Genomic DNA, 25,894 nt, shown 5'->3' on the forward strand with positions numbered 1-25,894 from the left:
GACAACCTGTAGGCTGCTCTCTTCCAGGAAAGTGGTGGTGGGTGCAGGAGCCCCCCTAGGGTGAAGTTATCCTCAGAGATGCATGGCTTGGGAGTTTCAAGAGTTGGGGTGGCCTCCCTGGCCTCCTTCCAAAGGAGTCTTTGACTGGGGTCAGCCCTGAAAGGTATCAACCTTTTTTTTTTTTTTTTTTTAAGATTTTATTTATTTATTTTACAGAGAGAAATCACAAGTAGATGGAGAGGCAGGCAGAGAGAGAGAGAGAGAGGGAAGCAGGCTCCCTGCTGAGCAGAGAGCCCGATGTGGGGCTTGATCCCAGGACCCTGAGATCATGACCTGAGCCGAAGGCAGCGGCTTAACCCACTGAGCCACCCAGGCGCCCCAGGTATCAACCTGTTTAGACCCTGATCAGAAGGAGCAGAGGCTCCAAGGAGACCATTACAGCCAGCGTGAACACAGCTGCTTGTGGATGCCTGAAAGGAAGGGCCCTTTACTTGTCTCTGCTGTTTTTTAGGCACTCATGTATCATCCTTTGTGCCAGGCCAAACCCAGGCTCCAGAGAATAGGGTGCTGGTGCAGGAGCCCCAACTTTTGCACCTAGGCTTGGCAGGGTGAGCAGGAATGTCTAAAAAATCAGCTCATTCTTCAGAATTGCATGCAGAAAGTGGTCTTCTCAAGGAGGGTACAAAATCAAAGGAATTCACAGGTAGGCCAATGCCAAAGGGTGCTGCCCATGGCAGACAGCCCCGAACAGCAGTGATCCAGGCATCTAATTTTGGGCCTCAATTAGCCTATGTCTAGGTTTCTCGTCTCCGTACCTTATACTTCCTCACAGATCTTCCTAATACCCTATTTGAACACCTTCAGTGGTTCCTCCCGTCCTCTGATCTAGCCCAGATTCCTTAACCTGGCACACGGACTCCTGGTGACATCCTCCCCCTACCTCCTGTGCACCTGCATTTCTAGGTGAACTACTTTGCTACTAAATCAAGCTGTCAAACTTCTACCTGCTCTTTGGGTCATAAAGCCCTTCCAGGTGTCCACCCCTAGCTCCTTGCCGAAGGAGACAGGGCTTCCTTCACGGTTCCACAGCACCACTGCTGTTTCTTTATCTAGAAGTATCTTCTGGGGGGCTCAGATGGTTAAGTGTCTGCCTTCAGCTCATGCCATGACCCTGGGATCCTGGGATGGAGTCCCACATCGGACTCCTTGCTCGGCAGGAAGCCTGCTTCTCCTTCTGCCTACAGGTCCCCTTGCTTGTGCTGACAAAATCTTAAAATTGGGGCACCTGAGTGGCTCTGTAGATTAAAGCCTCTGCCTTCGCCTCAGGTCATGACCCCAGGACCCTGGGATCAAGCCCGGCATTGGGATCTCTGATCTTCGGAGAGCCTGCTTCCTCCTCTCTCTCTGCCTACTTGTGATCTCTGTCAAATAAATAAATAATGTCTTTAAATATTAACAATGATAAAAAAAATAAAGTATCTTTCTCCAGGGCACCTGCTGGCTCAGTCAGTAGAGCATGTGAGGCTTGATCTAGCTGTAAATTCAAGCCCCACATTGGGTGCAGAGACTGAGCCATGCAGCCACCCCACAGAGATCACTTAAAGAAAAAAAGTATCTTTCTTCACCACTAGCCTGACCCTTCATGGGGCAGGGCCAACTTTTCATTGAATGAAAGAAATTTAATGCCTCTATGTATATGAGCATCATGCCAACTTTGCCAAGGGCTCTGCTCAGGCAGTTCAAATGAATTTGTTTGTGGTGACTTGGCAGGTGTATGGGGGGGGCACTCTGGAAGATGCCTGATACAGCACAGCCAAAGGCTCCGGAGCAGATCCAGAGGAGTCAGTGATGGCTAGATGGATCCAGAAGCACCAAATGACCACAGAGGTCAGGAGAGACACCAGTAAGGCAACAGACTCTTTATTTAATGTGGTTTAAAATACATCAAAATCAAGTCCCTGGCTGTTGTGAATACCAAAAGGAGACAAAAAAAAAAAAAAAAAAATGCTGTCAGCACAGCTTTAAAACAAACCTGGGTGGCCAGGTTGGGCCATATGGGAAGCAGTTACAGGGACAGAAGGCAGCACCCCTCCCCCAGGCAGGTGCCTGGCTGTCCCTGGGGTGACCACCTCTGTGCTGCTCAGGTGGGAGGGCTGGGGCAGCAGCTGGAGTCAGCTCAGCAGGCTTTGGCCCTCCCCCCCAGCTACTAGGGCAGTTCCACTGGCCTCTGGGTCAGCCCTCAGCAGGGCCACTGTGATGGGAGCAGTGGAGTGGAAATAACCATCTTCACAGACAGAACATTCTCCTAAAGAAAGTGCCTGAGCTCAGCCCATGGTCCAAAAACCTCATGGAAAAGAAAATTAAAACAAAGTGCTGCCAATACCACTCAAGAATCTGGTGTACGTGAGGCTCTCAGCCGGGCAAGGTCCGGAACACAAATTACTGTCAGCAGGGCCAAGGGCTCTGGGCGGCGAGCCTCACCAGCAATGGTCCCCTGGAGGAAGCGCGAGCAATCTTAAGAATCCAACACAGCTCTTGGTCCTAAAACTGAGGTCATGTGCATGGGACCTGCCCTGGAGAGGAAGGCATTGGCCTTCATCCAGTTAGGCCACCTTCCCTGCATGGGGCCCAGGCTCATGGCTGGCGAGGGCAGCACCCAGGCACCTGGGAGGACTTTGGAAAGCAGAACAAGCAGAGCAGCTGTAGTGATTAGTGTGATTTGGTCAATGAAGAGAAGAGGGACAGGAAGAGGGAAAATGGAAAATGGAATCCTCATCCGTAGGCTGACCTGGACACCTAGACATGGCTGGAGCTGAAAGCAAAGGTTCTACTCACCCAGGGCCTGGATACAGGATCCGGGAAGCCTGGCTGGGCCACCTTGCTCACTGCAGCCCCACAGTAACTAGACCAGTTCTCTGGGGATGGCTGTGCCTTACAGCTGGGAACCCCCACACTGCCACACTGGGCTCCTACGGCCAGCCCCTCAACCGCACAGGTTCTATGAGGTAGCTGAAGCAAGGCAATCGCATGGGCTACTGCAGGCTTCTTGCTCTTTCACCCAGACAGGCAGAAGCTTGCTCTTCCCTGTGCTTCCAGAGCCCAGCAAACCCTGCACAGGGCTGGCAGTTCTTGTGTGTCTCAGACTGACACGGGGGCTGGGAGGGTGGGGCGAGGAAAGCCTTACTGGGCAAGGAAAAGGCAGGTCCAGGGACCACTCCAGAGGGCAAGATCTTAGGGAAACACTTCTCCACAGGAGAGCAGAATATACCAGGGACTAGCGGGAAATATTCAGAGGCCAATCGATGGTAGCTGCCATGGGGGCAGCGGAACAATGGTGTGCCATTCATCTGCCATCTCTGGTCTAAATTGTAACATGTTACAGGAGCCCTCTGCACTCTTCGTGAACCTGTTTATGGGAGGGACTGAAGTGAAAGGCATGAAGAGCGGCCTGGGAGTTGAAGATGAAGGGCCCTGCAGGACACTGAACTAGCTTCAAGGAAATTCAGCAAGAAACAAAAGCTCCCTCAGCTACACTGAAGCCAAGGCCCAGGTAGAGGTGGGGTGTAGTACCGCAAGCCCAGCTTCCCAACCCATGCCTCATTCTGCTGTCCCAGAAAATTCTTCCGTATAGACTGGTGAATACCCTGGCAAGTATGCAACCAGTAGAACCTTCAGGCCAAAGTACCAAGTACTGGGGTGTGAGGGGGTCACAAGACCCAAAATGTCAGCCATTCTATGGATTTCTGAGGCTCACCAATCGTCAAGTCTCACGCTGTCCCTCAGGTATCAGACAAGAGCTGGGGGCTCCCACACAGGAAGTGAGATGTCAAGGACATACGTCAGCTTATTCCTTAGGCAATGGAACCAGGGCAAATCTCAAGGATTGCACACGAAGGGTGGGGTCAGAAGCAGAAACAGACTCCTAAAAGCCAAGGGGACGACAGTTGGGCACAGGGCCCAGCAACCGCCGCATGGAGACAGCGGTGATGGGCATCAGCAGTGGCGTCCCAGGACTGAAACACACAGGCAAGCTTGTGGTAAAACCATCAGAGGCCCTTCCCTTCCTCCTAACCGCAATCCGATTTCACCAAACAGGAAAGCTCAGCACCAACGTGGCAAAGATACCAGCTGGGGTGGTGAGGCTGGGGTGCACTGGAAGGCAACTATGCCAGCAACCCTCCTCCTTCCTCAGATCAATACACACACTGTCATGTGCAAAACAAACAAAAAACACAAAAAAACAGAAACCTTCAGAAAGCATCCTTTGGGTGGTCTCGTCAATCATTTGTGCAGGCTAGAGAGGCACCTGTGAATGATAAGGCTACTGAGAAGCATTGCCGGCCTGGTCCTGGCACCACCTGAGGGCTCCCTAACCGTGTACCAGCCCACAGCCACTTTCTCCAGGTCCCCTCTTCAGAGCAGGACAGCAGTTGGATCCCCAGCTCTGCAGGCCCTGCCCAGGGACCCCCTTCTCCAGGTTGAGAGAAGTAAAGGAGGCTCCAGGGCAGCTAGGAGAGCCAGAGTTGCCCAAGCCCTGCTAACGAGGGAAACACAGTCAAGGCCCAAGTGTGTCACTTGTCACAAGCCCTGAAGGGCAGAAGGGGGGGGTGTCTGAGCCTCAATCAGGCAGGGGCAGGCTCAAGTCACTTGTCCTGCCAGCTCACTGGGACAGCAGCTACAAATGGCAGCTCCTCTTTGAGACTCTTCAGCTCAAAGAAGAGCCAGTGACTCGACTCGTACACACCCCCACCTCCAGTGGAAGCCCATGTTCCGCAGAGAGAGAGGAATGTAGGAGGCCTTGCACATATGCCATATGTATGTAAAACTGACCCACAGAATCCAAAACCGCAAAGTGTCAGATGTCAGCCAGGTCGGAGCACCCTGGGCCTCAGCACCGGACTGCTGAGCGATGGGAGCCCTGCCTGGGCTAGGCCTGGCTGGGCCGTTCGCTCCCTTCCCAGCACGCCCCCCGTGCCAGGTTCCCTAGGCGGTGGTGGAGGTGGGCTCCTGGGGCCCCACTTGGCCAGGTGTTTCTGTGCTCGCTGCTCCTGGGCAGCAAGGAGCTTCTGATACCCTTGGGGAGCTCGGTGACTGGGCCCCAGGACCCTCACAACCCTGCTCCCTGGAGGCGGCTGTGACTTCTGGTCTTCGCTCAGGGCCACTGTCAGGGAGGGAGCCCTGGCCACCAGCACTCAGGTCCTGTACCCTTTTGTTCAGGTCGTTGCGCTCTGTCTGCAGTGCCCGGCACAACTTCTCCAGCCGCTGGATTTTCACCTGTAGGCCCTCCAGCTCTTTGTCCCGGAGTGTTTTCTAGGGAAAGAAATGGGGCCTTATTGCCACGCCATCAACCCCAGAAGCCAGAGTCATGTGGTAGAAAACATTTACACTTGAATGACACCGGGGGCAGATCAGAGCCCAAAGCTGGTCCTTTCCTAGTGAAACAGCCATGATGGGTGCCAAGACCTGCTGCTGGCAGCGGGTGCTGCAGTGCAGAGAAGGGCGTGGCTTGAAGACAACGTATTTCTCCATTTATCCACCAGATGACACAAAGTCCGACCTGGCTTTTGGAGCCTATTTCCTTATCTGTTAAAATGGACTATGAGGGCACCTGGGTGGGTCAGTTGGTTAAGCATCCAACTCTTGATCTGGGCTCAGGTCAGGATCTCAGGGTTGCAAGATGGAGCCCGTCAGGTTCTGTGCTCAGCAAGGAGCCCGCTTGAGCTTCTCTCCTCTCCCCTCTGCTCACACATGTGACTGCACACTGTCTCTTTCTCTCAAATAAATAAATCCTTTTTTTTTTTTTAAGGTTTTATTTATTTGAGAGTGCATGCACGTGTGCACAAGTGTGGGGTGGGGGGAGAGGGACAGAGAGAGAAGCAAACACCCCGCTGAGTGGGGAGCTCAACTTGGGGCAATCCCAGGACCCTGAGACAATGACCTGAGCTGAAGTCAGATGTCAGATGCTTTACCAACTGAGCCACCCAGGTGCCCCTAGACAAATCTTAAAAAAAAAAAAAAAAAGGGACTGCTGACATCAACTTCACAGATCTTGAGAAGGTTCAATGAACTGGCATTATATAAGACAGTCAGAAGGGTCTAGTATATAGTAGCTACTCCAGCAATTAATTCCTTTCTTCTATATCTCAGACCATGAAGTCAAATTACCTAAGCTACTCTGCATATGAACTGTATGCATCACTGCTACCCTTTGGTTTTTTGGTTCTTGAATTTCCCATCTGTTCTCTTTGCTTCTACTGCAGACCTACCACTGGGCTCACCATCTCCCATGGGGCAATAGTTGGCGATGCCTTTGGACCTGGACAGATAGACACACGAGTCCCAGCTCCATGACTTACTGGTAGAATGTAGAGGGGAGGGCCCAACACTCAAAAACTGCAACCCCGTCCGCCACCTCTCCCCCCAGCTGCAGAGCACACTCAGCCCACCTCCTCAGCCATCTCAAGCAGGGCCTTGTTGCTGCTCTCCCACCGGGACCGGTACATGGTGGTTTCTTTCTCCAGCTTCTTGATCTTCTTAGTCATCTGGGTTATGGGACAGACAGAAGGAAATGGTCAGGCGGCCAGACCATCTGTGTATCTGTGTCTCCAAGATGGGGAGCACTCCCAAGGCGGCAAGGTATTATAGTGCCTCCGGTGCAACCGCAGGACATCACAAGGTAAATGCCACCACCACCAACAGGGAATGACAAGGCTGTGCCCCTTCTCTAGGATAACGTGGAGGATGCACAGGTCAGTGATGCTTCCTTCAGAGGCGGGGTGAGGCTCTGATCCCTCCTTACAGGCCATCCTTTGTATCAATCACAGTTCATGGAAACAGCTCCCCAGCAGGCTCCCCAGGGGCGGGATCTTCCCCTGCAGCCACACCCAGCCTGGACACTGTTACCTTCTCCATCTCCTGTTTGAATGTGGTGAACACCTCACTGCTTTTGGAAAGAGTGTTCTGGAATTCCTCAAACTTCTCTGTGTATAGGGCCAGCTAGGTGAGGAAGAAGCCCAGAGATAAGATTAGGCCTCTCTGGAGGGCATTTCTGGTTAGCACAGTCAGACCCAACCATGGACCTCTGACCCAACAATTCTACTGAGATGCCACTTTTCTTTTTTTAAAACAATTATATTTATTTCACAAAGAGAGTGAGAGAGCACAAGCAGGGGAGTAGGAGGCAGAGGGAGAGAGAGAAGCAGGCTCCCTGTTCAGCAGGGAGACTGACTCGGGGCTCGATCCCAGGATCCTGGGATCATGACCTGAGCCAAAGGCAGATGCTTAACTGACTGAGCCACCCAGGCGCCCGAGATACCATTTTTCTTTAAAACAAAACAGTAACTACGTATTTGGAAGGACAGAATCCAAAATGCTAAGCTTAGAAAGCAGGATTTGGGATGACTTATATTTTGCCTCTGCATGTGTTTTCAAACTTTTCTTCTAAAATTAAGTACAATTAATGTAATTAAAAACAGCCGTTCCTTCCCTGCCTCCTCAAAAGCTGCACGACACTTGCAACTAGGAACAAAGTCCTTCAAGCTCACCTAGCCACCTGGTCACCACCACAGCAGCTGGGCGGGTCCAGAGAGAACAAAGGCTCAGCAAGGTCACACAGCAGTCAAGGTGGTCCTAGAATGAGGGTCCCCATTTCCCTCCCCCAGGATGGGGCCCAGCAAGCGGACCTCAGAGGCACAGGGTCAGGACCCACTCTGTCTCACCTGCTGCTTCAGGTGGGTCTCCTGCTGCTTCATCAGCTCGCACATCCTCTGGGACTCCACTGCCTCTTTGAGGAGCTATTTCCAAGACAGGACCCCAGATCCTGTCAGAAGCCCCTGAGGGGCTGTTTGGCCTTTTTTAGCCGTATGCCCCAGGACCCACTGAAGTGTCCTGCTCTCTGACTGAAGCAGTGCCCTGGTCCTCCGGACAGGAACCAAACCCTCCCTGACAAACTTGACTATGAGCTGTACCAGAACCCAACCCACCTCTTCCCAGACGCCCCACCCTCAGGGCCCGAGCCTCACAAAATCCTTCTCCCGCTGGTGCCTCTCCTCTGCCTCCTTCAGCATCTCCTGGGCCTGCTGGAGCTTGGCGTCCACAAGCTGCTGCTGCAGGTCCTTGTGTTTGAAGACTTTGTCGATATGCTGCGGCAAAGCGTGGTGGGAGGGCCACCTGTCAGCAGCTCCCTTTTGCAGGGAGGTCTGGGGGCTGCAGGGGCGACCCACCTACAGAGACCCGGGTCCCCTACCCAGCCTCCCATCTCATTCTGACATGCTGGACTCCGCGTGTTCCACAGCACATGGGCCTCACGGTTCTGGAAGGTCTACTTCCCAACCTCACCTTGTTTCTCTCCAGTCAGTCCTGGGTGTGCAAAGGGATGAAATCGGCTCCCAGAAAGCCAAGTAATAAATACACTCAAACTTCCGACCCCAGCAGATCTCTCTGCAGGACTAACACCCCTCACTTTTGGAGCCCGGCTCCCTTGTAAATGGGAAGAAAGGACAAAAACGACACCCGCACCAACACAACAACTTAGCCCCATCGGCAAAAATCTGCCCCATCTAGAGACCAAGACTAGATGTGCGAATTTCAAGGCAGTCCTAACTGCTGGAGGGGCCCTGGGAGCCAGGAGAGGGGGAGAAAGAAAGAATGGGGAGGAGGCGGTGGACTCAGGGTGGCTTCAAAGGTCAAAGCAGCTGAGCAAAGGCACGTGGAGACTTCACCTACATTCTGGATAGCAAAGGAAAGGAGGCCGGAGTGTTGGCCGGACGGGGCTCCTCACCTCCTCCCGCAGCTCGTACTGCTCGATCAGCTTCTTGAGCCTCTCTGCCAGCTCCATGTTCTCCTGGCGCAGCTTGGAGTTGCGTTCATTGTGCTGTTCCATCTGCAGCTGAATGTCATTCAGCGTCACCTGGAAGTGTGAGGTCACCTCCTTGCGCTTCTCCTCTTCCTCCCGGGCCCGCTGCACGCCTTCTTCCTGGGCAGAGAAGGCAGCCCTGGCTTCGTCACCTGCAGCTCCCCAGTCAGCCAGGGTCTGTACCGACAACCCTCCCTGCTCTGAGTGAGGAGCAGCCAGGTTCCAAGATGTCATGCAATATGGGCCCCCAACGGACCCCATGTCTATCAGGGAGAGATTCTCTCCCTAGAAAGATGCAGACGTACACTTAAGTGCCATTCTAGAGGAACCTGGATCTCCCCAAGCCCATTCGTTCAGACTTCAGGTTAAGCAGTCTTGTTTCTGTGCTTTCATTTCTCACCTCTCCCCCTCCACTCCCAACTAGTTAAAATTCAGTAGTGGCCAGGTCGGTAAGACTATGCAGAATTAGGCAAGCAGACACTACTGGTGGGAAAGCAATGTGGCACAATCTATGAAAATTTACAACGTAAATTTCACTTCTGAGGTTTATCCTATGGGTACACTGTGTACACTGAGCTGGGGATATATACGAGAACTTCCACTGTAGCTCTATGGATGCAGGAGTGTAAATTAGAAACCACCCAGCAATTCCTTCACTAGGACACTGGTAAAATAAGGTAAATGAAATCAACGATGCTGTCAAACAGAATGAGACAGTCCTAACTAAACTGAGGGAAAGACAGCTAGGCATTCTGGGAATGAGAAGCCAGGACAGGACGTGAAACGATACACAGACGGCGGTTCCGTTTAGAGGACCCTGTGGAGAATCACGGACAGACACAGGTAGTCTGTAGGCTGCACTTAAACTCACGTGTGAGAAGGTGTACTTCCAGTGGTTTCTGCTGGACACTGGGGTTGAGGAGGGTGGGCAACTGTCACTTTCGATTTGCTATACTTTAGTCACCTTTGAATCCCTCATACCTTGTTTATAGTGAAGTTCAAATTTGTCAAAGACCAACTAAAAATGAGCAAAATGTGTGGCAAAACACCATACATTTGCTGACCTAAGTATGTTGAAAATAAAGGATCCAGAGGTCATAGCAGTGACTGGGCATTAACCAAACTGACCCCCATCCAGGAGAAGAGAAAAGACCCAGCACTCCAGACCGCGGCTGGGAGAGGAGCCACTCACCAGCTTTCTGAACAACATGGAAGCCCTGCCTCCGGGGCTCCCTTTGCACCTCAGTCCTCACCTTACCTGAAACAAGTATGGGGAAAGTGGTAACAAGCAGCTGCCTCCAAGGTAGGGTGATCCTGCGGACATCTATATGTCTGCCAAACGCCCACCAAAGAAAAGTGGAAGTCAAGGGAAGCCACGTGGCAGGAGCCAGCCCACCTTGAGGGAGCGGTTGTGGCGCTGCAGCTCACGACACAGGCTCTCCAACTTGCTGCGAGCCAGCACGGCCTTGCTGTGCTCCCCGCGCAGGTGGTCCTTCTCCTGCACCAGCTGGCTCTGCTTCTTCTGCAGCAGCTTCATCTGCTTCTGCGAGTTCCGATGCTCCTCCAGCTGAGGACGGGGAACTTGAGTAAGTGCCCCGTGGCGCTCTTCCTCAGGGACCCTTGCCCTCTCCCAACTCCAGCTGTCAACAGCCCCCAATGGACATCGTGTGGGTGCTTTACACACTTCTCTGATAACTCCAAGGGCAAGGATACAGAAATGGGCACTCGGGACAAGCAGGGGTGCAGAGGCTGCACACCCCACCTTCTCTGTGCTCTGACTCCAGAGACAAAGTTCGCAAGGCTCTCAACTCTTGGGACACTCATGCCCTACAAGGAGACCCCCTACCACCACTTCTGGTACTCAACAGACCCCCATCACTCCCACTTGCTGCTCTGAGACTCAGCATCATTTCTCTCCTCAATGTGATTGCTGTTAACATTTTGGCCTTTTCATTACGGATAGATCTTAAACTTCTCCCCAGACCCTGCCCTCTCCTCCCGATCAGCTATCCTATCACAAGCCTATTCAACACGGATACAGTGCTACTCAATGATGTAATGACAACTCTTCCAGAGGCCACATTAAAAAGGTAGAAAATAGATGAAATTAACACTAGTAAAATATTTACTTAATCTAGTATCTGAATATTATAATATTCCATCTGAAATCAATGTAAAAACTTTTTTGAGTATTTTATTCTTTCCCTTTCCTTAGATATCTGTAATCCAATGTGCACCTTAGGCTCAGAGCACGTCCAAATCTAGGCTACCCACATACATTTCAGCTGACTAGTGGTTACTATCCTGGACAGTCAGACCCAGATTTTGTCATTACCCAGAAGGACACACACCTCCAGTATCTCATCCCAGGGCAGGACCACTATCAACTGTCATTCTAGCTCCTTCCCTCCAGTATCTGTGGTCCCAGAAAGTCTACCATATTGGACCTCCAGCCCAATGACCAACCATCTTTTTGCTTTCCTTAAACTCTCTTTTAAATAATCACTGATCCTCTTACCTGTCTTAGATTTTTTTACCCCCTTAGCTCTCTTGCCCCTTTCTACCAACAAAACTCCAACCCTGATAAACGCCTTATGATTCCTCTGCGCCAGCACTGAAGCAGACTTGCCTGAAGCATCTCACTTTAAGTTCATGACCACCCCTCCAGGGCAGACCCTCGTCTGCCACGTGGCCCAACTATATTCCTTATGTTACTCACACTCCTCTTCCAGAAAACTATTTCGTCCTTGTCCTCCTTCACTTCAACTCTCCTCTCTCCCAGCAACAACTATCTTTCTCATTTCCCTGCGAATGGAAGCAACCAGAGGCACAGGGGCACAAGCTCCACCTCTGCACAACCACCTCCACCTGCCCTCTCCTGCAGTCACCAGGACCCAGCCGTGCTTCCTACCACAGCCCACCCTCCCGCTCTGGCCCCTACCTCATCGTCTACTTGAGAATATCACTCTGGCGACTCAGCTCCTGCTCTCTTCATCAGTCTTTCCCTGGCTGGCTCATTCTGAAGGGGTGGTATCTTTTTTACATCCTGTCCTTCATTTAATCATTATAATAACCCCATCAGGCAGGTATGATTTCCCCAATTTTACAAATGAGAAAAATTCCCTATAGGAGAACTCTAGCTAACACATGTGAATGGAGTGAAAGAAGTTAAAAATAAGTAGTCAGGAAATGACCCTCAGTGGAGAAACACATTCATTCAAATTCTGATGGCAACCTGACAAGGGAGGAACCTGGCTGGTTCCACCGAACCCACTGGACAATCTTCCATAACCAAAAGCGGGAGGAGCACACTGTGTTTCTCTACAGAGTACCACTTACGAGAAGTTATTATCAAAAGAGATGAAGTTGGATTGGATCAAGTTTCTAGAACTAATTTCCACTTTATCCACAGGAATCAAGAAGGTAAAATAAGAAGTTCAATAACACAAGCGAGAAAGTGAGGCATCCTACAGGATAACTCATCTGCAGTAAGTCAATGACATGAGAAAAAAGTTAGCAGTAAGATAAAGACTGTTTTGGAGTAAAAGGAAAAAATGTTGTGAGGACCCAATGCATTAAAAGGACTTCCTCTAGACCCTGATTTGACCAAACTGACACTTTAAACAACCAGGGAGAGGTATTAGAGAGTATCACGTGATCAGCACCAATCATAAGTATGAGGACAGCGCTATGCATTTCCACGTTTTGGGGAGATGCACACTGAAGCACACAGGTGTGAGACGACGCGGTATTTGGGACTGGGGCCAGAAGCAGGGTTCTACCACTGGAATGTGAAGGGTCTCTTTTTATAGTCGGCCTGGAAGAGGCCAGCTGGGACCCGACTCCCCAAGTGACAGACGGGGAAAAGGCTGAGAGAGAGGCTGAACAGTAAGTAAGCCACCCACCTGCCCCTGCACCCTCAACCCCATGCCAGGTGGCCTGCTGACTTTCCGAGGCAGGGCGGGTGCAAGGAGAAGGGGGAGAACTGACCAGTTCAGCATACTTCTTGCACAGAGCTGCCAGCTTCTCCTCTGGGGTGCTCAGCGTGTTCAATGTCTGCATCAGCAAGGTGATCTCCTTCCCTGCAAAGCACAGGGAGCAAAAGCATGTACCCCCTTCTCTGGGGAATCTCCCCAGGCCTCGGCCCACACTCTTAGGCCCTGAGGCAGCCCTCCACCACTATACTTGATCTTGTTTGTTGAACTGGCTGTCATCCTGTCAAACCATGTGCTTCATCAGAGTGGCCGCCAACTCACTTCTGCCTACTGCTGTGGCCCCAGTGCCGCCCAGTCCTGTCCCTAGTGCCCACTGCAGAGGACATGCTCAACAAACCCTTGACAGACAAATGACTCAGGCTATGTGGACACTCCGTGGTAAACACTGGGGGTAGGTGAAAAAAACTGCCTGCTCTACCAGCTGAAGAAAAAAAGACATCCCATTGGCTAAATAAGTGCTACTGTGTCAATGCAAGGAAGGCCCTTCTGAAAGAGGACAGATGCAAAAAAGGAACAGGTCTTGCTGGGAACGACTAAACTCTTATCAAGAGAGGCAGCCAAACTGAACTTTATTTGTTCCCTCCCAAACACTGAACTTTAAAATGACTAAACCTTCCAATATTTGATCCCAAGATTAAGAAACAAACAAACAAAAAACCAAACAAACATAAAACCCTCTTCCAATTAGAATGACCAGCAGAGGGTGTGGAAGTAACGACTAAGACATGGGTATAGTATCACTTAGCTTTGATTCTTGAACACTCACACCAGGGCTCTCCCACCCCCAATAACTTTCTCTGTCTGTGCCTTAGTCAAGGGCTCTTCCTTCTGTCCCCTGTACATAGTACAGCACCAAGCTCCTGAAGTGTCAACCCCAAGAGGCTCGAAAGATCAGTGTGGAGACTGCAAGCACGAGCACACAGGCCAAATCCAACCCCACAGGTAGATTTGTTTGGCTCCTAGCATGTTAGTTGCCAACTGTTAAAAATCCAGAGAGATTTCATGTAACTCTGCATGAAAGAAAGGGGGAAAAAAAAAAAAAAAAAAAAAAAAAGAAGGCTGGCTACACCTAGCCTGTAGTGTTACATGCTATCAGCATGCTGGGACCAGATGGCAATCACCCCTTTAGATGAAGAAGGCCACGTCTTGTCCATATAGGGTCCCCTGTCTAATTTGGCTTGAGTCTTCAACCCTGGTCTAGTCCAAATCTAACTGTAGAGAAGTAAAAACTAAGGACCAGAAAGGAGAAAAGTCTTGCCCAAGTTCACAGGGCAAGTTAAAAAAAGTGCTGGCTGACACAGGAGCCCACTTAGGCCCCCTGCTCTTCATTTTTACAAAGATGGATCAGGCTAGATTCCAGTTCCCATCTACTCCCAAGGCCAGAAGCCGCTATGCAGTGAAAAACCTACATTCTCCGAGCCCACAACCCTGGCTTGGACCAAACTAATGTGACTTGCTGCTCTGAAGAGTAGTTTCCTCTGAATCCTGGCAGAGCAGGTTAGCCCAAGGAATGTCAGGTCCAAACTCCCCCGCCTCACCAGCCTCGCCAGTAGCTGCCCTCTGCTCACCCAGACCCTTGGCTTTCTTCTTCTCCTGCGGCCTTCGGTGATCTCGGTCTCCAACCTCGTCACTTGCCCGGATCTCATCTGTGCCTGGCTCCCCTTTGGAGGTCTCCTTCTCACCATTGACTACCGGGGTCTCTGGCTCAGGCTCCCCATTTCGCGAAGCATAGGTCCGGGACTTGTCTGCATCTTCGGGCTCAGCAGGCTCACCCTGTGCCCCATCCTCACCTGGGCCCCCCTGATTGTTGTCCACACAGTATGTACTCAGAATGTCTTCCAACTGGCGGCTCAGCTCCTCAGAGACATCACGGAGAGCCCCAGACTGAGCAGTTTTGGCCTGTGCTCCTACAGCAGGGCAGGATGACGGGCAGGAGAAACAAGATGGTTATTCCACTGGCTGGGATTTTCCAGGCCTGAACTTACTCGTTCGGGTTAAATGTTGCCTACCTTCTTTAAGCCTCAGTTTATTCACCTATAAAAATGATATAATTATCTCCCATGACTGCCCACCACTTCTGCCAGATGTGTGAAAGATATCAAGGAAATAAAGCATCCAGCACATAGGGATGGCTTGTACCTGGAGTTCAACATCTAGTCCATTCCCTCCTCCTCCCCGCAAAAATCATTTCTGGCTATTAAAAAAGTTCCAGGAAAGCCTCTGATGTGAAGAGCAATTACCCACTGGTGAATGAGGCTTTCTAACCTGGGCTGGCAGGTTGAGTGTCTCATTTGACTACCACCTCATTTAACGCTGTAAGAGCTTTCCCTCAAAACTTCCCTCCTGTGCTTAGAATGGGCGGCCCTATCAACACCCCCCACCCCGGGAAACGGGGATCGAGGGGTGGCACAGACTCAGTGCGGTCCTCCTCTCATCCTACGGCTCCTCCTTCCTTGGTAAACAGCGGCAGAAGCCTCTAACTCCAGAAGCCACCCAGGCGCACCGCAAACTCCTCCCCCTGCCCGCTGGAAACCAGAGCGGGCACACACCCTCAGTCTTCCCCGGAGCCTGGCTGGAGGAACCTTCGGCTTCTGTCGCAGGAGCCAGCTGGCTGGGCCGCCCCTGGGTTCCCTCTGGTCCTGCTTCCGCTTGCCCCGGGTTGTTTTTTGGGTTGGAAGAGTTGCCCGACTGCTTGGCAGTCCCATTCTTTTTGTCTTGGTTCTTCATTGTGGTCCGCAACGCTAGGCTGGGAGCAGGTCCTATAGAGACACAAGCACACTCGCTATTTTCCGGACTTCGAAATTCTTCATAGCTTGGGGCCGAAATCCCAGTACCGGGTGCACAGAGCTTCTCAGAACACACTAGCCGGCCTTCACCGGAGGCAGCCAACAACGGTTCTGTCTCTGGCCGATCAGGGAAGAACGGCGCGCCCAGGCAGGTTTACGGGCGCCGCTCCAGAAGCGGGGCAGGCAAGGCCTCCCTTTTCTCCAAGCCGCTTCCCGGCACTACAAGGCCCCCTCACCACAGGCAGAGCGCGGGATAGGCTCAGGGACGGAGACTGACGTGGCGAGACGCTCGATTCTCATCCCTCCCCCGGCCCCCAGGCCCCACGTGGGCCCCCCCCACGCGCGCTGCCACCCACGCCCCGCGCGCCCTCCAGCCGCGCGCACTGCCCGCCCGCGCATGCGCACAGGCCCCAGCTCTGCCCCCCCGCCCCGCTCCCCCCACCCCGACCCGCGCCCTTGCGCGGACTCGCCGTGATTCTCCCCACTGGCCGAGAGCGTTCGGGCCCACAGACCTTCTGGTCACCTCGTCCGCCCACCCTTCGGGACACGAACCTCACCGCCGACCTCCCTACAGCTTCGCCCGCTCTGGCCTCGCACCGGAAACCCTGGGTAACCGCTGCCGGCCGAGCCGCCTGCTCCTGCTGCAGCCAATCAATAGCCGGCGCTCTCGCGGGGCTTGCTGGGAAAGATGAAGCGAAGGCGGCCTCTCAGGCGGGTGAGTTGGGAAAGCGGGGCGGGGTGGGGGAAGGACTACAATTCCCGGCATGCATCGGGGCTGACACCCCGCCCCCCAACTCCCAAGGTGCAGTGGAAAGGACTTTAGTTCGGAGAGCTGGATACGCACAGAACGTCTGAAAGGAGCTAGTCATTCTGCACAAATGCTCGAGTCCATCTCGTTCCTATCGTGCGTAACTTATGATTCGGGTCCAAAGCCCTGCGACTGGATTTTCTCTCCTGCACTCCCCTACGTCTATGACTAGGAACTCTTGAGGACAAGGGATAGAAGATTGGGGGTGGGGATGAATTCCAGTCCTAGCCTCATTGCTCATTTGCTGTGTGACCGGGCATTCTTTTCTCTCCCCGGGCCTCATTTTCTGTATTCAAATGAAAACTTCGTATCAGTAGTAGTTATTTGAGCGCCAACAGTGGGCTTTCTCATCTACTAGCTTAACCCTCGTAACTGCTTATGAAGATCAGTACTATTTGTCATTCCCATTTGCATCTGAGGACACTTAAGTCAAAAGTTACTTGTCCCATCACTATTGAGTGGTATGAGCAGGGATTCAAAACCAGGAAGTCTGGCACAGCACCCATTTTAACTCCTGGACTACCGTGCCTCGTACCCAGAAGGAATGGTAATTTGGCTAAATTATTTATACACACCCCCCTCCATATTACCACCCTCAGTCCCTCTTTGGAAGGGGCTGAAGGGGCTCTGCAAGAAGTTTGGCCTCAGCAGATTCCTGAGCTTTTTCTCTGACTGACCCACCCTCTACAGTCAAATTCCAAGTTGTACTGGGGCTAAAGGGGGAAGGAAAACTCAAACTCTCTCCAAATGTGGTATCACAGTTCTTTATTCAGCTGCCTACGGATAATGGAATAATAGCCAACAACTCATGTGCCTGAAATTTAATGTGTAAATGGTCTGGCTTATTTCCAGCCAATCCTGCCCATGCCCTCTTTTTTGTTCCCACTATACTTTATTTTCAGGATTTCCCAGTTTTTTAGAGGTGCTATTCCAGCTTCCAAAATGCCATAACAAAAACAGTATTTCGAGGTCCAGCACAAAGGTCACTTCAGAGCCTTCCTAGTGCTCAGCAGTCTGTCCCAGCTCCCTAGGTCTAGATAGAGCTCTGCAACAGCATTAGTAATGAGATGTTGAAATAATTTGCTTACAAGTCAATGAACATTACAAAAACTATTGGCTAAATTGTAGTTCTAAAGCCTAGCTAGCATCAGTCCAGGGCAGTGAATGAAATTGTGTAAATCGAGCACTTTTTCGGGGCTCCTAAGGATGATCAGTATCTTCCCCAGTTAGACTTAAGGATAGTGCTCTTCCCCAACCCTTAATCTGTTTACCAGGTAACCTTGAAAATAAGAGTACAAAGATGGGACTCAAGCCAGAAATGTTTGGAATCTAGGTGTCTCTGAACTAAGGCCCTGATTATTTCCAGAAAAACATGTTGGAAATCTCTTGAGGTAACATATAAATCAGGCCTTGATGGCTTCCCATTTTAAGAGGGTGTTCTAGGCAGAGATAAAGAAGATAGTAAGAACAAGGCCTGTGTGGGGTAAGGGGTGGAATGGTGTAGCTAGAAGGATCAACAGTGGCCTACAGGGGCATGGCAGAGAAAATTTGAGAAACATGGGTTAAAGGTTATTTTCTCCTCTACTGTAAAAGGAAATTGCAACAATATTAACATTTTCTAGTCAGTTGGGGAGATCACTGAGAAGGGTGGGGATTGTGATAAAATAGAGCTCTTTTGCAGATTGTTTTCAAGCAGAAACTTAGGTCCAATAGTGCCAGAGATTTTTCAAGTTAGATCTTTTAAAAAATGTTGGCAATGAATACTCTATCAGCCAGCCCAAACCTTCCTTTTAGGTTGAACCACCTTTTGGCTGGTTGTTTGTAATCTCTTGATTTAGGAATTGACCTAAACAGAGTAGTTTTGTTATGACCCCAGTGGCTGAAACTGATAAAATGATGTCAAAATCCTGCAGAGATACTCTAGAAAATGCAAACTAAACAATGTGACAGAACATGTATCAGTGGATGCTGGGGGTTTGGAGGGAAGGAGGGACTCCACAGGGGCACGTAAAACTTCTGGAAGTGATGGGTATGTTCACTATCTTGACTGTCGTGATGGTTTCATGGGTGGATATGTTGAAACTTAGGGAACTGTACGTTTTAAATATGTGCCATTTACTGTATCTCGATTGTATTTCAATAAAGCAGAGTAAAAGAAATTCTTGGGGTGCCTGAGAGCCTGTTAGCTAAGCGTCCAAATCTTGAGCTCAGCTCAGGTCGATTTTAGGATTGTGAATTTGAGCCCTGGTTGTGGTGGAGCCTACTTAAAATTCTTGGGCTGCCTGGATGGGTTAGTTGGTTAAGCATCTGTGTTGACTCAGGTCATGATCTCAAGGTCTTGGGAGTGGCCAGGTGTTGAGTTCCCTGCTCACTGGGGAATCTGCTTCTGTTCCTCCCCGCAGCTCATTTGAACACTCTGTCTCTTAAATGAGTAAATAAAATGTTAAAAAATATAAGCAGGAGCAGGCTGCTGCAATCCTAATTCCACTGTTAGGCCACACGTTTAAACACTCTTACCTTATTCGCTTCCAAAAGAATCAAGTTAGGATGATTTGAAAAAAGACGATTTAGAACTTTGCAACAGGTTTTTTATTTTTGCTTTATATCTAGTACAGTGTTTGAAACCTAAAGAAATACATTTTCTCTTCAAATTTGGATGTGTATATAAATATCATTTGTCTGGACTCAGCACACTCAATGCCACGGTTTCTTGGCCTATGTCTGCTCTGAAATCATCAAGCTTTTCTGTCTACCCAGGGGCCCTGAGAACATGGAAAATAGCCAGAGTTTATAGTTCTTAGAAAACTAAAAGCAAATGGACTTGGAAAGAATAAACCAATGAGGAAAAAGTTTTGATTCACCTTCCTAGGGTCTTTAGCTGGGAACCCAAGCTGTTTTTGAAGGACATCCAGTCTGACCTTGGTGGCTGGGACCTCATACCCACCCGTCACCCCTCCTTAGCTTCTTTAGTCATCACTCAAAGGCAGATCCCATGGAAGCTGTCTATAGGAGACAATACCTGACTCTAGGGTCTGAGGGTTCTGGTAGAGGTGGAACTCTTGAGAGACATCCTGAGTCAAGAGGTTCCCAGCCAGTTTCAGGATCTGAGCTTTGACTTCCTTCACTGGCCCCAGGGCATGGCAGTTTTCTCTCCCCAAACCAGGAGCTGAAAATCTAACTTACACAGGGGAGCAGGGCTAGTGTTAGGAAAGGGGTTTAGGTATGTGCCAACAAGGACATCAGCAGTCAGGCTGGCCAAGAAATAGCGAGGTAGGCCCAAACCCACTGGAGAGACCTTTAGGACACACTACAGAAACCTTTTTCCTGGGTGTTCTGGGCCCAAAATTGCCTCCCACACCCAGTTTTGGTTCTGCACATACCCCAAGTCTGATGCAAAATGCTCTCTCAGAGGAAAATAACAGCTTTAATTCACAGACTTGATTGGTATTGACTTCAAATTCTTCCCTTGTCATGGTCTTAAAGTGGGGATGGGGCTAGGGGGTAGACAGTGGGATGACTGAATCATTTACAAAGGCCTTGGCCAAAGAGCAGCTAGTGCCTACTACATGGATCCCCTCAGGGCCAAATTCTCAGCTGGTTGGCTTAACAAAAGTCTTCGAAAAGTTAAGACACAGAAAAAATACTGGAAAAGATTGGTCTAGAATGTGCAATCCTAAATGGCTGTGGAAGAAACCTACTATGAGCAATTTTGCAGTCTCACACTCACTCACTTCTAGGACAGTTTCTAGGACTTCTAGCAATTTCTAGGAAAGTCCTACCTAGAAGATGTTGCTACTGGTAATGAGTACTTCCTATGGTTCAGTGCAAAGCCTCACACCTTTCCCCAGCCTGCCAGGGAGGCCTCCAGCCTGCCCATCCTCCCTATGGCTCCCTGCCTTCAACTGAAAATCCAGAATCTGAGCTCACAGACGAATCTACTGAAGAATCCCAGATGAGGAAACCAAGCTGAGTGAGTCTCAGGGAGAAGAGGGAAGCACTGTTAGGCATTCATCTCCTTCCCTTTTAGTTTGTTAGAAACAAGTAGCTCTAGGGCATAGAGGGAAACATGTAGATGTGAGAACATGGAAATCTAGTTCTTTCTGCCAGATGGTTTTCATTTTAAACTAGTGTGACTTGAATTAGAAAAGTGTGCCTGAGAGCTTTCTTTCACTTGTCCTTGACCAAGTACAGTAGCAGCTATGATCTGTGCAGTTTAGCTCCAAAAAATAGGGCTCTTGGAAAGTGGCTTCCAGGGAAAAGAGTAGAAACAGATCTAAGGGTACTAGGTAAGGGGGTGGGTAAGAGCAAGGGTCCCCGAAAGCTGAGGTCATCAGTGCCTGCTCCTCAGAAAGGTCATTTGTCCGCACTGCCCCATGTAACCAGACCGGCCAGCTCAAAGTGGAACCTGTGAGGTCTCACTGGAAGGTGGCAGCCAACGCCAAGACCACATAGTTACCTGGGAACAGCTCAGAATTGAAGGCAGACTTGTAACACCAGAGACTCTATTACTACTAGAGAAGATGTTGGGGGTGGGATAACCAGAGGGGCTGGCAATAAAGAATGGCTGGCACCGTTCCAACAGTCCTTGAACACTTCAGCTAAGAAAGAGGCTCCTTATCCTCGAATCCACACCTAGATACCTCCAGCTCCAACAGAGATCTTAAACTGATATAGCAGCCATGTGCCAACATGTGAAGATTCCAAAAACATGTCTTTTCAAGCTATTCCCTAAAAGAGGCTGCAGAGCCCCTTCATCCCTACAACATCCATTCAGAAATCTACCGGAAAGCAGACTTTGACCTCACTGAGGCCAGGGTCTGATGCCCAGATGGGGGCTGCCCATGAAGAGTGGCTGTCAAGGTTGGGCTACAGAAATAATGTTTTAGTTTCCAAAAGAACCAAAGGAGAGGAGGAGGAGACACTGAAGGTAATGTTATTGCCCCTGGGGGCTGGAAGAACCTCACGTGTGGACTGAAAGAGGGGTCGAAGGAAATAGTGGGAAAATATAGTCTGAGGAAGACGTCAACGAAGGAATGCTCCTAGAGGCCACTTTATGAGAAATCTGTCCTCATGCTGCACCCTGGGAGACTTCAGCGTTTCAGGTCCTTGGAGAAAACTGGCTCTAAGCAGCAGCCAGACGATCAAAAAAGAGTCTTCCATCTGGTATAGGCCCCAGATCTGAAGTGCAAGATTTTAGAGGAGTAGCTGTGAAAAGCAGGGTGTGTATGTCTCACAATAAAAATCTGGCCCCAACGACAGGGACTCAACTATTGCTTGAGATGTACAAAATAGGTCCTACTAAAGTGCTTTGCCCTTGGGATAAGGACAAGGGGGTAGGGGCAGGTGGCTTTTCTTTGAACTGAAGGGGAAAATTTTTTAATGGAGTCAGTGGGCCAAGTGACAGAGGTCGTCCCCTTGCCTCCTTGTGAGCCAGTATTTGTCATTCCTAAGCTGAACAATAGCATCTGATGTACTAAGGTCAGGGTACTAAGGTCTGATGTACTAAGGTGGCACAGCACTGGTGTGACTTTACAGGGATAACCGCAAGCCCCACACCACCTTCCTCAGCAAAATGGTTCTGGAGTTGGATCTCAACACTAGGAGAGGGCAAATTCAAGACCAATGGCCGATAGTGAGCACCTGAACTTTAGATCTGTAAGCAGAGGGGTAGGGATTTAACCTGAGCCAGAAGGGATGTGCAGGAATGGGAGTAAGAATGGCACTGTCTCTGGGGAAGGGCAGCTACAGCTCAGCGCAGGCACGGGACTGACCACGGTGGGGAAGCAGGGGCAGGGCAGACTGTGCCCACAGCTCCACAGTTGGTCTACACTTAGGCAGCAACTTTCTCCACTCCTCTCCCCAACAACTGGACTTTACTCTCATGTAATCCACCGAAGCGTAGGCAAGCCACTGAGGCATCGTACTAGCTTTACTCAAAGAGGAAAGGCATTAGGATTATAACTGTCACAAGGATGGGAAAAACCCAAACCAGGTCCAAGGATCCCAAACAGGAAAGATAGCAATAACTCTCACAAAAGTCCCAAGGCTGCTAAGTTTCTGTGACCACTGGAGAGGCAGCCGTGTGTGATACCTTACATGGCCAGGGCCTTTAAGACTGAATCTGAGAAGGCAGACTGCTTTCTGGGTTTCCTGATATAAGCAGGATGCTTAGCAATAAGGACTAGAGTGGTAGACTTCTCCGGGCCCCGGGGCCATCCTTGCTCCCTTCAGGTACTGGGACTATCAGACCAGGCTGACCTGCTATATAAAGGTTCCAGACCTAAGGGTTGGTCCCAGGTGGTGGCCCAGAACCTAAGCAGAGAGGAAAAGGACCAAGCTCAGGCTCCCTGAGCGAAGTGGCTTCCCCCTCTCTTTTTGGTCTTCCTCACAGTATCCTACTTATAGAAATTACAGACAGTTCTTCCTCTTGAGACCAATTAAGACTGACCTACCTAATATATAGAATATAAAAAAATACAGAACTTTTTGACATTCTCTCCTTTGGAAGTAAAATATACATGATCCAACTATGGAAGAAGAGGAGGAAGAAGAAAGGCCAAAGGCAGGGATCCCTGGCTATCCCAATACATGACACTCTCACTCCACCTCCTCTGCAACTTATGGGTCACCAGAGCAAGGACTTTCTCCTCAGGAGAGAGGAAGGAACACTGCCCCCTGTCTCGTGCTTAGGAGAAAATACAGCTACCTCAGAGGTTCATTCAACTCCGAGGGGAATTTTCAAGTAAACAAATGAAGTTGGGTCGCACCATTGGAAGGTGGATAGGAAACATGGGATCAGTAGCGACATATAGGAAGCCCCATCTGAAGGCCTGTGCTCCTCCCCTCCGCTCCCACTGGTGTACTTGCCCCTGGAGGGAAGGAGTTCTCCCAGACTAAAGAGTCTGGGAAGGGGCTAGAGGGAGGAAGGAACCTTTTTCTCACAGTGACCTCCCCCTCAGCCTCCAGTCCCAGACCATGCTGGCAGCTGGGATTCCTAAAACCAGGAACTCATGGCTCTTGGAAAGAGCAATCTTAATACAAGAAAAATGTGCAAAAGAAAAAAAAAATTAAATAACTCAATCCAAGCATACAAGATTAATATTCTGTCAGAGCAAGAACACTTTGTTTTGAGTTTCTCCCCTCCCCTCCCACCCCCCACCTCTGGAATATTCCATCTGCTCAAGTACCCAAGATAAGAGTTACACAGATCAGGGCAGAGAACTGGGAAGGATGGAGGAAGATAAAAGGGAAGGAAGTCACCACTAAAGGAAAAAAAAAAAACAAAAAACAAAAAAAACAAAAATTAAAAGGTGCAAAATTGATTACCTCAGTCCTCCTTTGTCTACCCCTGGGCTCCTGGGTTAAAGACATATGTGCAGCCAAAATATAGTGTAAGGAAGAAAAACCCAACACGTCCCCTTCTTGTCAGAAAACCCAAATGTGAGCCTCAGATGGTTCTGTCTGTCCAGAGGGTGCTCCCTCCAGGGAAGGGGGCGGAGCAGGTCAAGAGCACAGTTTCCAGGGCAGCAGAGGTGTGTGGTGGCTGATGATGGGGGGGCTGGTTTCCCGCCCACCAGAGGGCTGCTTTTCCGCTGGTTGGTGGTGCTTCCCATCCCCTCCCCTCCCCGGAGGCAGACATTATAGCTGGAAGCCCTCCATAGGGGCCTCAGGCTGCTGGAAGATGAACTGCTGTTGTGTCTCATCCACCTGGGGAGCCAGGCTGCTGTCATCATCTTCTACACCGAAGTAGTGCTCAATGAGGTCGAAGGCCTTCTGGTAGATTTCCTGGTTCTCATGGCTCTGGAGAAACTCAATTTTATCCAAGCCTATGGTGGCAAGAAGGAAGGAGGGACAAGAGTAAACTGTGACTGCTCTTCTATGGGGCCATGAAACATTTATGTTTTCCCTTCCCTGAGGTACGTTAGTGTTTATCAACTAAGTAATACGATCAGATCTGTCTTTGACAAGAAAGGAGAGCCAAGACTCTACCAAAACTACATAGCCCCAAAGGAAAAAGACCAAAATGTCAGTTCTAAATCAGAAGCTCTAATCCTGATTTTGCTTTAACTACCTATGTGGCCTGGGCAAATATTTAACTTCTCTGAAGCTCTCAGAGATAAGTGATGAGCACTTTTACTGGAACTTGCTAGGTGAGCTGAAAACCTACCTTCCCATGCCTGTTTCTCTCATCAGTTCTGGAGCTCTATTTCTGCATCTGTGCCATGCTTACTTATCAAAAGAGAAGGATCTATTGCCCCTCAGAGGGAGAAGGAAACGATGCGATAAAACCTTGTTCAATGATGACCCCCCCCAAATCCCATAGCTTTACATGTAGACTACTTTGGGGGCCCACAGTCCCTGGGTCCTGACCTGGAACCTCTCTAGTTAAGGCAGAGGTGAGGCTGGAAGACAGGACACATACCATAGGCTTCCTCAATGAGGCCACAGTACGGGTTGACCCCTGAGCCACTGCGCTTGCCTTCTTGCTCTCCAAGCCGAAGGATGTTTTCTAACCCATTGAGGGCCACCTGAACAATCTTTGAATCCATCACAGTCAGCAAGTCGCACAGGGGTTTGATGCAGCCGAGTGAGACGAGGTACCTAGGGGCAGAGACCAGGGAAGTTCTAAATTAATGCAGGGCAAGAGAGGTACGAGGCAGGTGCTGTAGGGCCTGTGGGTCTCCTTCACACATGTCAACACTCGTGGCAACCCCTCCTTGCTGAGTCTTCATAATCACTTCTTCATCTCAGTCTCTCCACTCTTCCAGTGCTCTGGGTCTAGTCATTTCCATGGGGAAGGCTGCCATAGACTGCTCCTCCCTGTCTCAACTCTCCCTCCCTACTGTAATGTTACCACATTGAACACATTACTTCCCTGTTTAAAATGTTCGGTCCAAGCTCTACAGGCCTGACAAAACAGGCCCTCTACAGTTAGGTTCCTACCCTCCTTTTTAGCATCATCTCCCATCATTCCCTTCAAAGGGCATAAAGTAAACATCTCCAGGTTTCTGATTCTTGTACCTTTACTCATGTTTTCACCTGTCCAAAGGGCTTTTACAACCCTGAATCCTTCAAAGCTTAACTCAAGATTATCCCTTTTCTCCCAAGGGTTTAAACATGCTAAATATATTCTTACTCCTCTTCCTGGGCCCCAAGCTGAGGGGAAAACACTTGTCCATTTCCCATCACTCCTACTCATGTTGATGATGGAAACCAAAATCAAAACCATACACACAATGGCTTTCTATTTGCTTCTCTCGAGTGTCACCCCTCCCCAAAATGATTACCCAAAAAAGTTGCTATGAATGAATCACAGCATGGTTCCTCCTTCATTTGTATGAATAACTGACAATTATATAGATTTAAATTCTCTGGAAGGTAGAAAGTAAAGGAGAGATGGATGTCTGTGTCCTAGGTTTCTATTCTCTAAGAAGGAAAGAGGTACATGCTT

General features: G+C 50.0%; 2 protein-coding genes across 7 annotated transcripts in view; both read right to left on the minus strand.

Moving 5' to 3' along the window:
- Positions 1-1,904: 1,904 nt before the first annotated feature.
- On the minus strand, positions 1,905-16,292 carry TXLNA (taxilin alpha). Of its 3 annotated transcripts, none has more exons than XM_032361255.1 (11): positions 16,188-16,292; positions 15,399-15,608; positions 14,418-14,756; positions 12,845-12,936; positions 10,251-10,421; positions 8,780-8,974; positions 8,022-8,141; positions 7,719-7,793; positions 6,904-6,996; positions 6,447-6,542; positions 1,905-5,310 (listed from the first exon to the last, which is right to left on the minus strand). In XM_032361255.1, exons 2-11 carry the CDS (start codon positions 15,574-15,576, stop codon positions 4,984-4,986), a joined length of 1,686 nt encoding a protein of 561 aa, XP_032217146.1. In that variant the 5' UTR covers positions 15,577-15,608; positions 16,188-16,292; the 3' UTR covers positions 1,905-4,983. The 3 variants fall into 3 exon arrangements, with proteins under 3 accessions (XP_032217146.1, XP_032217147.1, XP_032217145.1); XM_032361256.1 differs by having other exon boundaries at positions 16,148-16,231; XM_032361254.1 differs by lacking the exon at positions 16,188-16,292 and adding an exon at positions 15,872-16,018.
- Positions 16,293-19,009: 2,717 nt separating this feature from the next.
- Positions 19,010-25,894, minus strand: part of KPNA6 (karyopherin subunit alpha 6) — a 62,706-nt gene continuing 55,821 nt past the window's right edge. For all 4 annotated transcript variants that reach the window (XM_032361258.1, XM_032361257.1, XM_032361259.1 and 1 more), the window contains 2 exons: positions 24,866-25,044; positions 19,010-24,269 (listed from right to left, as the gene is read on the minus strand). In XM_032361258.1, the coding sequence (XP_032217149.1) occupies positions 24,082-24,269; positions 24,866-25,044 (367 nt within the window). In that variant the 3' untranslated portion in view covers positions 19,010-24,081. The remainder of the gene's footprint in view (positions 24,270-24,865; positions 25,045-25,894) is intronic.

Source organism: Mustela erminea, chromosome 10 (assembly GCF_009829155.1).
Source record: "Mustela erminea isolate mMusErm1 chromosome 10, mMusErm1.Pri, whole genome shotgun sequence".
NCBI classification, from domain to species: Eukaryota; Metazoa; Chordata; class Mammalia; order Carnivora; family Mustelidae; genus Mustela; species Mustela erminea.

What these genes read in the sequence shown, in the direction of transcription:
- TXLNA (XM_032361254.1), bottom strand. Translation starts at nt 15,935, where the DNA reads ATGAGAATCGAGCGTCTCGCCACGTCAGTCTCCGTCCCTGAGCCTATC. An exon ending in TATCCCGCGCTCTGCCTGTG is followed by an intron (nt 15,609 to 15,871) that starts GTGAGGGGGCCT and finishes GTGTCTCTATAG; the next exon opens with GACCTGCTCCCAGCCTAGCG. An exon ending in ACCAGCGGGAGAAGGATTTT is followed by an intron (nt 7,794 to 8,021) that starts GTGAGGCTCGGG and finishes TCTTGGAAATAG; the next exon opens with CTCCTCAAAGAGGCAGTGGA.